General features: G+C 36.8%; 1 protein-coding gene across 1 annotated transcript; it reads right to left on the bottom strand.

The window, feature by feature from the left end:
* Window positions 1–6765: 6765 nt before the first annotated feature.
* On the bottom strand, window positions 6766–13514 carry LOC149572349 (uncharacterized). The gene is made up of 4 exons (XM_089815815.1): window positions 13185–13514; window positions 12874–13086; window positions 12658–12741; window positions 6766–6843 (listed from the first exon to the last, which is right to left on the bottom strand). The coding sequence occupies exons 1-4, from the start codon at window positions 13512–13514 to the stop codon at window positions 6766–6768; spliced, it is 705 nt and encodes a 234-aa protein (XP_089671941.1).
* Window positions 13515–13754: the final 240 nt, after the last annotated feature.

Here is a 13754-nt window from a genome sequence, read left to right as displayed (position 1 = left end):
TCTTGGTGTGACTATGTTTGCATTTCTTCCCAATAACCTTAGGGTTAGCCTTCTTAGGAGAAGTGATGTGTTTCCTTCTAGCCTTAAAGATACTATCCTCCAGTGAATGCCGTAATAGAAATAGAAAGGAGAAAAGGTCAAGATTTCTAAAATAATTTAGGATAGGAAAATGATAATAATATAGCACTTGAAAATGGTCCTCCAAGGTAATGTATCTGATAATTGCATGGCAAGTAGTATCCCAAAGCTTAGGGAGGGTAGCCCGCGCAAACCCACCATGCAATCTCGTTGGTTCCTCCTTGGATTTGAAGAATTTTTGCAAACTCGCCTCCTCATTGACCTTAGCTTTCCTTTGCCATTTCTTTCCATCCATAGGAAAATCCTCAGCCCTCACAATGTTTTCTTCAGAAATCTCAAAACTCATGCCATTATCTATAACTTTTCTATCCTTCCAAGTTTGATAGAACTGCATCGAGATGACCTCGTTGTGCTTAACCATGCCCTCCATATAAGGTAAAAGGCCCCTCTCCTATAAGTAGACCATCACCACTTCACTATTTTTGGCACACACCTCCACACCCACTAGTTCAATACTATCGCTAGTGCCCATATCGTTGCCTAGGTCCACAACCAACTCTTCTAACGACATAGCCTTGCACCAAGTTTTGGAGTTGCAAAATATAAAATGCCAAGCCACAATGGAGAAAATGAAAAGGCATTGCATAGTCATCATGAATCCACAATGTTTCCCAAAAAACAAAAATCTCCCAAAATAGTACATGTGGGAAGATCATTTCCGTTCGCAAACAGTCATTGTTGGCTGTACTAGTTGTGGGAATTAACCAACCTGCCTTTGTGATAATTATGAAATTGATCTTTAAATCTCACCGAATCCCACCTCTATGTCCTTTTACTACAATCATCAATGTTCATGGTAGTCAGAACATAAATGTTAATCAACATCTAAACATGCCAAAAAAACCCTTTACTGAGCACCACATTCCTGTGACCATGTGTAGAAAAGGAGCCCTACCACCTAATTTGATATTTCATGAGTCATTATTGAAGGTACACTCCCTTTCCATCACCATATGAGTTGATGATTGCAATAAACTGGCGTCATCCCATTCCACTAACCGCATGACACTGTGGCCAGCTTTGGCAAGGTCATTTTCCATGCTATTTCCTTCTCGATCTATATGTGCCACGCAGATATCTTGATAATCTTTCATCATCCTTCATATTTCATCGATAATAATTTTAATTGACCAATTACATTTGCCCTATCCCTTAGCAGCTTTGATGATTGCAGAAGTTGTTATGAATATGGATCATCCATATTAAGATTAGGAATATTATATATAACAAAATTATTGATAAGGGTCTATAAGGTACCATTAGTAGATTATAAAAGGCGTCTTATTGTACAGTACTAAAGCACATTCATAAAAAAATAAAATAGGTGATAAATACTGGTATAAAAATAAAGGTAAATAAACTTTAGACATTGGAAGAAAATGTGAATTTTAAAGACAAAATAAATTTCAAGAGTAAAAACATTAGATTTTTATAAGATTGATATTTGAATTAGCTAAAACCTATAAAAATCAATAAAAACTATTCAAGGGTGAGTGAATAGCCAAGTTGGTGTGAAGGCAAGTTGTGAGGCGTAGTGTTAGGCTAATGATCCCAGTGCTACGCATCAACTCCGGTTCGAGTCACACTAGGTTACCACAAAACCTTTTGCCAATAGTGGCATGTTGTGATGGTTAAGTTGTTGAGTTGTTATCCTTGCCATCAAGGTTCAAATCTAATGGGATGAGGTCTCCTATTTGTGGCCTCACTGGTTCATAGCTCTAGGTCAAAGCGTTTACCCCTCTTTCATATATTCAATAAAAACTATTCAAATAGTAATACTGACACTTAACTTATTAACTAAATGTGTTAAATAAACAAAATTAACCAACATTTCTAGACTTAAAGAATATATAAATGATAAACAATACCTTAACTAACAAGAATTTGTAAAATTAATTAAATTAAAATATTGAAACAAAATATATATTTTAATTAATATAATCTAAATTATCAATTAAATAAACTCATATACATAGATTATCAATGCTATCATACAGATTGGAGGCTGGCCCAACTCTAGCAGCAGATTCAGATTGGGATTCAGACAGTAATTTGAGGACAGAACTGATGGGTGTAGGAAGAAAACTGAAGAGAAAATCAACAAATTCTTTACCTACCTTGGCATATACGATGTGCCAGGTTTTAGTATTTATGAGAAAGCGCACATTCATGCAGGCTTCAGATGTTTTGTCTGTCATTTTACTAGACAAAAGAAACAAAAATATGAAAACCCAACGAAGAGAAACTTGGCACAGACTAAGTGAGACTTTAATCGTTGCAGCAATTTGGTGTTAAGAGAATGGATTTAAAGGAATGATGAATGGGTGGGTTTGGCACCCAAATTAATGAGAGTCAGATTGAATTCAGGACAAGGAGGTAGAAGTTGATAGGTCAGCGGCGCGAATGCTACTTCTTCGCATGCCACATACCATGCCCAAGAGTAAGTGTTCCTTCTTTACAAGAAACGCTTAGGAACTGCGTAGGAAGATCGAGTGTATCTCTTCATATTTGTTCTCATGGAGTACAACCCTCCCAAAATTTCCCAAAAAAACTAAAAATTAAAATACGTCTCCCAACATTTCTAAAAATTGAAAAATAATTGTAACCCGCTTTAATTTATTTATAAATCATAAGAATATTTTTAACTCGGGAATATTTATTTTTGGAGGGAAGAGAAATCTAAGTTTTTCTATGAAAATGAATAGGTCATAACAAACCCTAAACTAACTTATAACATCTTATCTAGATTATTTTTTTCTTAATGATGTCTCATTAATGTTTGTCTTGTTTTGATCATTCTTATAGCCTAACATGTATTTCATCCTCTTCTTCACATGTGATTCCTCTATACTATCTGTAGCTTAATTTTTACCCATGTCATCTTTACTCTTGTTTGTAACCTTTCGTCTCTACTCTAGCTTGTAACTTATGAATTCTTCACTTTCTTAATTTTAGTGGTTTGAGCAATACAAAAAGAAGTGGAGACCTTACCCATTAAGACATTGTAAATAAAATCTTGTTGATCACATTCTCCTAGGCCTTCATTGGTATCCTTCATACTAGCTTTATACTAAAAGAGGGGAAAAAATTTATTAAGGGAAAATGAGAAACAAAAAGGAGAGCTCAACAAGGAGCTCTATTCTAAGCAACAATGTCATCTTGTTAGATTATGGTGATAGATCAGGAAAGTACTGCACATACTATTCGTAGATTCGCCACTAAAGTTATCGCTAATTTATGGTCGACATGTTATAACCCTAAAGCAATTTAATACTTGTATAAAAGGGTTTAAGGTTGGGTATTTTCATATTGTGATGCGAAATTGCTTCTTGTGGCAGTATTGAGCTGTAAGGGATTACAGATTGTAATCAAGTTGTAATTACTAGATTGTAATAAGATCGGACTTGCTGTTTGGTGGATGTAGCCCAAGGATTGGGTGAACTACGTTAAATATTGGTGCCTTGTGTTCATTTTTGTGTGATCTATTATTTTTCTGTTATTGGTTATATTTGGATGTAGTTTTTTATTTCTGTCCGTGGTTTTATCCTAACACATCTAACTCAAGAGATAGGTCTAAGAGAAATTGCATCCTATCCACAATATCCAAATCCTGAACATGATTAGATGCCCATTCGGCCAAATAATCAACAACTCTATTCCATTCTTAAGGAATATACTTAAAACCAACAAACTCTAGAGAAGTAGAAAAGGGAAGAGTTTGATTAATGACTGAAGCCAATTGCCAACTAACAAGTAACTATGAAGTAAGAAAATTCACCACCACCTGAGAGTTAGATTCACAGCTAACTTAATGCCATCCCCTCAAACAACATTACTTCACAACATGTAAAATGGCCAAAGCCTCCATGAGATTATTAGTATGATTACCCTCATGAACTAAAAGAAGAAATTGAACTTCTCTAGAGCTGCATCAAGCCACACCCCCAATGCCAGTGGGACTTGGATTCCCTTGAGAAGAACCATTAGTGTTGTCTTTGAGAACTCTAAGTGGAGGAGGTGACCAATGACCTACATAGTTCACCTGTCTCTTCCCTTGACGTCTAGGATGATTTGGAACTTTATGATACCAATGGCCTACAACACGTGAGAACCCATCTTGAAAATGAAAGTTAAGGCATCTGCAAATAGAAAGATCACCAATATCCATACCTCCATCTAACTCATAGTTTGTCTAAATTGTTTCCTGAAGAGAGTGGGCGATCTTCCACCAAAGATGCATGACATCAACCCATACATCCCAAAATATTCATTGGTTCCTCTCCAACCAGATATACCAAAGAATAAAAGAGGGACCAAAAATCCATGCAGTCTGAAGAGGTGAAGCCTTGGAGGGGGTACTCCCCTAGTGATCCCAAAACTCAGCCAAGGAGGAAGCATGCTAACAAGAGAAACCCCAAGAAATCCACCAAAGATGCCATAACTAAACAATGGAAGAAGAGATGAGAGATAGACTCCTCTCCATTACCACATAACACACAAAAAGATGGGCCCTAGAACCCACATTTACAAAGATTATCCCACATAAGACATTAGTTGTGAGCCACCAGCCACATGAAGAAAATATATTTGGACCATGAAAACTTATTCCAAATTTTTTTCCACCAATGGACCTCAACATCCCCTAATAATTGTCTAGTAATCTCCTAGTTCCTAGTCAAAAGAGAATATTTACCAAATAGGGTATTGCCCGAAGCCAAAACATCTGACCCCAACAAAGAACAACACTCACTAGAAGCCAAAACCCTTGAAAGATCCCAGTGATCTGCCTCTGAGCCCCTGGGAGGCCAATCTGAAGAGAACTTCCATCTATATCTGACAATAAGACCTAGCTGATAAGGAGTCTAATAAAGAGCCACTTTATCCCATCCAACAATAAGAAAAGAATCACACAGAGTTTGAAGATGAAGGTAAATGGATAAGATGGGAGGGTTTCCATCCCAAGCATCATACCAAAAGAGAGTCCCATAGCCTCCCTTACATATCCAGAAAAGGCCCCTCTTAACCAATTGAGCACCAATCTTGAGAGTATTCCACACAATAGAGCCATGACCTTCAAGAGGAAGCATGGAAACAAACCAAGGATCAATGCCTCTAAAATACTTATGATTAATTAAACAAGCTGAAAGATGATTTTGTCCAAAACACCATCGCTAGTAAAGCTTAGCAGCCAAATCTTTGCTACTCAAGATAGTAGATCAGAGGCCAAGACCACCCTCCTTCTTAGGCTTGCAAATAGTCTCCCAACTAATCAAACTCCATTTAGAGTTACACAAATTACCACTCCAAAGGAATTGTCATGAAAGATCATCAAATTCCTTGAGAAAGTAAACAGGAGTAGCTTGGACCATGCTCTTATAAATATGAAGAGCTTGAATAATATATTGAAGAAGGGTAACACAAGCAGCGGTAGAGAGCCATCTATTGGTCTAGTTATTTACCTTCTCTTGAAGCTTCTTAACCAATTTTTTTCAAAAGAGTCGTGGCTTCCTAGAAACAATAATATGAATGCCAAGATAAGTCAAAGGGAGTGAACCAATCTAAAACCTAAAGATATTAGCAATCCTCAGCTAAATGGGATCAGGAGTGTTAAAGAAATAAATAGAAGATTTGTGTTCATTACCTCTTTATCTTGTCACTGCCAAATAAATATCTAAAGTATGCCGAAAGGCTTTAGCTTCCTTGGCTTGAGCGATTCCCGTAAGAGAAGAGTCATCAACAGATTGAAGATGACACAGAGAGAGAGAGAGGGTAAACTAACATTTCTAGACTCAAAGAATATATAAATGATAAACAATACCTTAACTAACAAGAATGTGTAAAAATAGTTTATTTGAAATATTAAAACAAATATATATTTTATTTGATATAATCCAAACTATCAATTGAATAAACTCATATATACAGATTATCTTGACATAAATATAAATCATATTTGATAATATAAATATTATAAAAACAAAATATTATAAGTAAATATGAATTATACATAATTAAATGATGCCATACATGCTATAGATTTGTTTTCGTATTAAGATTCAATAAATAAAGGACACATTTATCTAAAATCTGCTTGTAAAGGTCTTTCTGGTAGAATAGGTTCAAAACGAATCTCAATCATACATATGAACAAACTCTACTCAGCTAAAACTTAGCAAGCTATTGCAATTCCAGCCATGGTTAAGAGATTTCCTAGAGCTAGAAAGAAAAAGCACAATATCCAATCCTTTAATATGTGCAAACGGCACGACTATGCTTTACTGCTGTAACTCTAAACTAGCTCACGATGTAGAAACATAAACATTTCAGGTTCTTGTCTCTCATTTCTTTGCCACCGAAAAAGCGAAAACAAAACAATTCCAGATCTCTATAATTGTTTAAGGATTACTTTAAAAAAATCCCCTTCTAAAGGATTGAAAATACTTTAAGCACGGTAAACTTTGCAACATTATCTTCATGACGTTGATCTGCTCATTCTGCAATAGACACCTGCAATACCAAATAAATATTTAAAAGGAATCATGATCATGAGAAACGAATGCTTAACGAACCGGAACATAAATGACATCTTTTCCAAACTACGAAATTCTAAATCTTCTTTACCTTCTGTCACACAGAAAACTCAGCTCCGAAAACATCTTTCAACAGAGTAGTGGAAACCAAAGATGGCCGCAGAATCTCTAGCGCCTGTAAAATATTGCAGCCATCATTAAAACGATATGACTAAATGATATGGCTAAATATGGCATCCTTGTTTACTAGCTCATTCAACAGAGATTCAATGGTGGTGCAATGGATTATTCAATTTGTTCATAATTAATGAGAAGTCCAATTTTGGTTTGATTAAAATAGAGAATGCAAACCATGCCAAAATATTTTTTAATGTATCTAAAGGCACAAATTTGTGAAATTTCAAATTGTGCAATATTGGGTCAAAAAATTAATTGGGAAATCAAACAATTCATTAGTTTTGACTAATGCATTAAAGTCAGGCGTGTAACTACCTAAGAAGATTATGTTTGCCTTCTTATGGTTATCTCTGAGGAACAATGGGGTTTTGTGGCAGGAAAACAAATTTTGGATGGGGTGGTTATTGTTTCTGAAGCTATTCACTCTATGTGTACTTTCAGGGAATGTGCTATGTTTATTAAGCTTGATATGGCTAAGGCTTATGACACAGTCAATTGGGATTTCTTGCAGAAAGTTCTTCTTGCTTTTGGCTTCAGTCAAGATTGGGTTAGATGGGTTCTTAGCTATGTTACTACTCCTTCCTTCTCGGTCCTTCTTAATGGTGAACCGACGGAGCTTTTTGGGGCTTCTAGAGGTCTTTGTTAGGGAGATCCCATCTCGCCTTATTTGTTTATCATTATGGCTGAGGGACTTGGTCGACTTATCAAGTTTCATGTTTCCCAAAATTTGATTCAAGGATGGCAATGGGGAAATGGTTTGCCTGCTCTTTCTCACCTTGAGTTTGTTGATGATACTGCCCTTGCTGGGAGAGCTCGAATTCGGGAAGCTAAAGCCTTTCGACTCACCTTGGATTCTTATTTGGCTATCTCTAGGTCGAAAATTAATGATCACAAGTCCTCTATTTTTTTCTTCAACACTCCTAAGCCGATCCAGTGAAGGATTGCTAATATCTTGAGATTTCAGATTGCATCTCTCCCTTTGACTTACTTGGGGGTCCCTATTGTGGTGGGTAGACAGCCTAGGCTTTTCTAGCAAAGCTTGCTTGACAAACTTCAACAAAGGGTCAATAATTGGACTCGCAGGTGGCTCTCTACTGCTGGTAGGGTGGCACTTCTTCAATCTATAATTCAAGCTCTTCCCATATACATAAGCATGGTTCAGGCTGCCCCAATGTATTTTCTTAAAGAATTTGATGCCCTCTCTCGCCAATTTCTTTGGAGTGGCAATTTGCAATATACCAAATGGAGCCTCATCAATTGGGATACTGTTTGTAGGCCAAAAAAGGAAGGAGACCTTGGCCTTTGGTCTGCTATCTTGTATAGTCAAGCTCTTGCTACCAAGCTCTATTGGCGTTGGTGTACTAGTCAGTCTCAGCTTTGGGCCTGTATCCTGTCACACAAGTATTTACTTGGTGTTGAACCTTCAGAAGTTTTCAGGTTTTCTCTTGAGGGAAGAGGCTCTATGGTGTGGCATACCCTCAAGATTGGTGCTCACCTAGTGAAGAGAAGTTTATTTTGGATCTGCAACAGAGGCACTAAGGCTCTATTTTGGAGTGATTCTTGGAATGGGCATCCTCCTCTCCTTTCCTCTCATCCTCACTTGTAGGCTCTTTGTGATTATTTCCTTTCTGCTGGATGGAATAAGGTGGCTCATTATAAGGAGGCTTTTAACCTGGGCCTTGCTATGGGTTATAGATGGAAGAATTCTTTTGATTGGCCTCTGGGTGGCTCACTGGGAGATCGACTCGAACTATCTCAGATATTGGCTTCTAGGGAGTGCAACTTGTTGTAGGAACCTGATGTTTTGGCTTGGGGAGGTGCTTTTTCTAGCAAGTATTCTGTTTCTTCTGGGTACCTTGGGCTGACAAAGAAACTTTTTTGTGAGGTGGACGTCTCTTGGTGGAAGAAAGTTTGGAATAATTTTTCATGGCCTAAGTGTAACTTTTTCCTCTAGATTTTGGTTTACAATCATTGTCTCACTTGGGATAATCTCTGCAAGTGAGGCTTCCAGAGGCCTTCCATCTATGTTCTCTACCGCAATAGTGAAGAGACTGTATCTCACCTTTTTTTCTAGTGCCCCTTTGCCAAACAGATTTGGCACCTCTGGTGGAGTGTGTGGGGATGCACATGCTAGCATGTGTCCTCTTTGTCTGAATTCTGGGACTGTTTGGGCCATTCCCCTTCCAAGACTTCTTTTTTTCAAGTTGCTTGGACTATCGGCCCTTCCCTTATTTTATGGCATATTTGGCTTGAGAGGAATAGAAGGATCTTTCATGATTTGTAGTTTGAGATTAGGCACCTATGGGGGAGAATTGTTAATTCTCTTCAGGAAACACTCCTCGCTAAATGTGACATTGGTGGGGGTTTGGATCCTATTGATGCTGGTATTTACTCTCACCTCTCCTCTCCTCTTTAGGGTTGCTCTCTCTCGATCCCCCACACCTGCTCTCAAAAAAGAGCTAAGCAACACCCTCAGCGAGTTAATCGTCAGGGACATTGGTCTCCTCCTGAGGTGGGCACTCTTAAAATCAACACTGATGGTTCTTCTCAGGGAAATCCTGGTCCGACTGGTATTGGGGGAGTTGGGCATGATGGTTCTGGTGATATCTAGTTTCTGTTTTGTATATACAAGGGTTACCATACTAATAACCTCATGGAAGCCCTGGCTATCTTGGTTGCAATGGAATAGTGTTGTCTATGTGGCTGTAAAAGAATCATCTGTGAGACTGACTTACAAGTGGTTGTGAACTTATTGCATAATAGGAACCTTGTGCATGTGGATTGACATTTGGCTCCGGTTATTCAGTAGATCATTCAGTTATGCAATTCTCTAGATTCTGTGTCCTTTATGCATATCCCTCATGAGTGGAACGGTGTGGCTGATTGTCTGGCTAAATGGACCTTTGAGCAGGGGCTGGCTTGGAACATTCTTGATCCTTGGATGCTTCCCCTTGATTTATCTCAGATGTTGGATCAACTTATGGACTAGGATAAAGCTATGTAGTTCTCTTTGTTTCTTGTGTTGTTTTGCTATCTTTGATATTCAATAAAATTGTTACCCCTCTTTTAGTTGAAACTACCTAAGAAGATTATAAAAGGGTTGAAATCCAATTGTTTCAAAAACAACAGAGGGAAAGATAAATATATTTTTTTGGTTTTGTCTACTTGTCATATCGAAACAACATTTCAATTTCAAGAATCGATTAAGAGCATTGGTCGAGATTATCCACAACGATCAAATGTCTGAAACTTTTTCATATTTTTTAAAAAGCTTTTCTAGGCCATTTTAATTGGCTTTTTCGGAGGTTTTCTCCTCAAAATTTCAAGTTGAAACTTTCACCAGTCTCTAAAATAGAGAAGCTGAAGACTCATTGTTTTAGGATCTAAAATTAGATTTTTAATTCTTCTTTCCAATAGTGTAAACGGTTTTAAATTCCAAGCTCTAAGTCAAAAGTTATGACCTCGAAAAGTTGGAGTAAATAAATACCTAGCATTGAGTATATTTAGTTAAACATTGTTGTTTTTGTTATAGCCACATATACTTTTCGAATTCATGGCTATGGTGAGTTTCAATGTTCCATCATTGTATATATTCTTACATTTTTGAATAATATGATGGCTTTTGGTTTGCATACAACTCAATTGAATTTTTGCAAGTTTTTTCAAAAATTGAACATTGATATCGCAACTACTTGATTCTTACCAGATATTGTGTTTCATCCCAGTTCTTAAATTAGATCAGTGGTATTAGATTAGGAATGCTCCTATATTCCAACTAACACAAGAACTTCCTATCAAAGATTAGGATTGGCTATGCAAGATTTTTCTAAATACCCTCCTTTGTGGCATACAAAACCAAAGATATAAGATAATTAGTCAAACTTTGCGAAGAAGATGGTGAAAGAGGCTTTTTCTAGGCAACAAGCATAGATGATGAACCAATTTTCACAAATTTTGAAGAACCAACAATCACTCAGTTCAATAGCACCGTTCCATGGAAATATCACTTTTAAAGTAAAGGTGAATTTTGATATCCTAGATTTTGAAGGAAAAGTTGATAATTGGTTATCGAATTTGGATTGATACTTCTCCGTCAGTCATTTCTCTAATGTAGAAAAAATAACATTTTCCCTTTTGAAAGATGAAATTCATGTGAAATTAGCATGGAAAACAAAAATATTGAACAAAGAAAGTGAAGCTAGAGAAGGGTTGGGAATACTCTTTGATAACAAAATCCCAATTGGGGAGGATTTGTGGAATACATAAAAGAAGCATACTTTCTTGAAGATATATATATATAATGGTAGTTGCTTCGATAAAAGAAGGACCAATATGTACATGATTGCACCAATACATTCCATGCACTATCCGCAAAATTTGGTATAGAAGATTCAGAGAAGCACCAAATTTTGAAACAGTGTAGTGGGCTTTTTAGATATATTCAAATTGAAATGGAGTTCTTGAATATTGAAACATTGACAACTGCTTTCAAATATGTTACAAAAACTAAAGAAAAATTCAAACACAAAGGAAAAAGAGATTACTTTTCAAATAATAAGATAAGGGGTGAAGGCAGTAATAAATATGGAGGAAAACTAGCGGGAAAGGACCCTCCCTCAAATCCACCCAAGAATACCTAGCGGGCTACTAAAAAGACACAAATAGATACAGTCATGCCCAACTCAAGTTGCTTCTTTAAATAATGTTAAACAATGTAAACATTTAATTTCTCAAACTAGAATTTTTGTCTTCCTCATGATTTGTCCTGAGAAAACAAAGTTAGTTGTTCTTAACACACATGCTATGGTGGCCACAACAATTGACCAACAAAAGCAGATGAATAAAATTTTGAAAGAATACCATAGTGTTATTAAATCACCACTAGGGGTCTCAACACATTGTCAAGTCAAGCACTCTATTGATTTAATTCTAGGAACACCATTAAAACATGAGCCGGTATATAGGAGGTTAGTTTTGGAAAATGATGAAATTAAGAGACATATTCAAGAACTGATTGAAAAGGGACACATCAGGCCAAGTGTTTCACCTTGTGGCAATCCCATTATTTTGGAAAGAAAGAAAGATGGGACATGGAGACTTTGTATTGAATACAGGGCACTTAACAAAATTATTGTGAAAAATAGATATCCAATTCATTGACTTGATGATCTTTTCGATCAACTTAGGGGGTATAAGTTCTTTACAAAAATTGACTTGAAACTTGGGTATCATCAAGTACCAATTGATCCAACTGATATATTGAATACTACAATCAAGTTCAAGGAAGGTTTGTTTGAATGGTTGGTTATGCCATTTAGCCTTATAAATACTCCTACTACATTTATGACGTCAATGAATGGTGTGCTTAGAACATTCATTGATTCTTTTGCAATTGTTCATTTGGATGATATCCTCATTTTTAGCAAAACCTAGTCTAAACATTTGCAACATGTTGAACATGTGCTTTTGAGTTTGCAGAAACATTAACTCTATGCCAACATAGGAAAGTGCTCTTTTGGTGTGCAAAAAATCTAATACTTAGGTTACGTCATTGATAGTGAGAGTGTTCATGTGGATCCCACAAAGATACAAATAATTTGAGATTGGCCAGCTCCTAAAAAATTCACATATCTTCGCAGTTTCTTAGGTCTAGCTAACTTTTATCACAGATTTGTAATTGGTTTTTCACATTTATCATGGCCTGGCCTCTTAATCAGTCACTAGGGTGGAGCAGAAGCAAAATTTTGGTGGATAGAGGGAACTAAAAAGCTCAAAAAACTCAGAAAACTAAGAAATTCTAAATCTTCTTTACCTTCTGTGACACAGAAAACTCAGCTCCGAAAACATCATTCAACACTGTAGTGGAAACCAAAGATGCTCCCAGAATCTCTAGCGCCTGTAAAATATTGCCATTATTAAAACGATATTACTAAATGTAATCCATCGTTAAAAAAATTTGAAACCCCAATTGAATCGACCGAGATATATAACCTGACTAAATAGATATAAAACAAATTAAACCTCTGACCTTGTTGCGATCAACAATTGCAGTCCGCTCTTGAAGGTCTGTTAAATCTTTGATGTTGAGCTGATTGAGCAACATTATACTGGTTATCGTTGAGCTCCCTGTTATCTTGAGATCATCAGTTATGGTAAACGTAAGCATCTCCTTCACATAACCGACAGTTTGGCTAATGCTTCTTCCGCTGGCCTGATTGACAATATTGGTATTCTGTCGCAGCTGAACGAGGCAGTTGATAGGATATCCACAGATGCATGTATCAGCGCTATTAGAGCTGATATTGTGAGTTACGGTTGTATTATTGGAAATATAAGAACAGGCGTAATAATTTCCTCCTTCAATCCTGAGAGAGTTATTGGAGTAGGTGGTGATAAATTTGGGGTCAAGCAGCTGGGATTTATCGGTGCCCATAAACTGAGAGGGCAGTTTTTCAATGCTATCATACAGATTTGAGACAGACCAACTCTGGCAGCAGATTCAGATTGGGATTCGGACACTAGTTTGAGGACAGAACCGATGGGCATAGGAAGAAAACTGAAGAGAAAATCAACAAATTCTTTACCAGCCTCGGCATATACGATGCGCTGGGTTTTAGTATTTATGAGAAAGCGCACAGTCATGCAGGCTTCAGAGGTTTTGTCTGCCATTTTACTAGACAAAAGAAACAAAAATATGAAAACTCAACGAAGAGAAACTCGGCACAGACTACTGACTGGGACTTTATTCGTTGCAGCAATTTGGTGTTAAGATAATGGCTTTAAAGGAATGGTGAATGGGTTGGTTTGGCATCCAAATTTACGAGAGGTGTTGAAATAAATAAATTATTTCAAATATGGTCGGCACAGACCAGCCGCCCAGCACAGACCAAGGAGAAATTTCTGCATGTG

This window comes from Cupressus sempervirens, chromosome 2, assembly GCF_028749045.1.
Source record: "Cupressus sempervirens isolate cs-2001-9-10 chromosome 2, ASM2874904v1, whole genome shotgun sequence".
NCBI lineage: Eukaryota > Viridiplantae > Streptophyta > Pinopsida > Cupressales > Cupressaceae > Cupressus > Cupressus sempervirens.
The sequence above is the reverse complement of the archived record's forward strand: the minus strand, read 5'-3'. Positions and strand labels throughout refer to the sequence as shown.

What these genes read in the sequence shown, in the direction of transcription:
- LOC149572349 (XM_089815815.1), bottom strand. Translation starts at nt 13,514, where the DNA reads ATGGCAGACAAAACCTCTGAAGCCTGCATGACTGTGCGCTTTCTCATA. An exon ending in AGGAGGAAATTATTACGCCT is followed by an intron (nt 13,087 to 13,184) that starts GTTCTTATATTT and finishes TGCCTCGTTCAG; the next exon opens with CTGCGACAGAATACCAATAT. An exon ending in AGTTTTCTGTGTCACAGAAG is followed by an intron (nt 6,844 to 12,657) that starts GTAAAGAAGATT and finishes AATATTTTACAG; the next exon opens with GCGCTAGAGATTCTGCGGCC.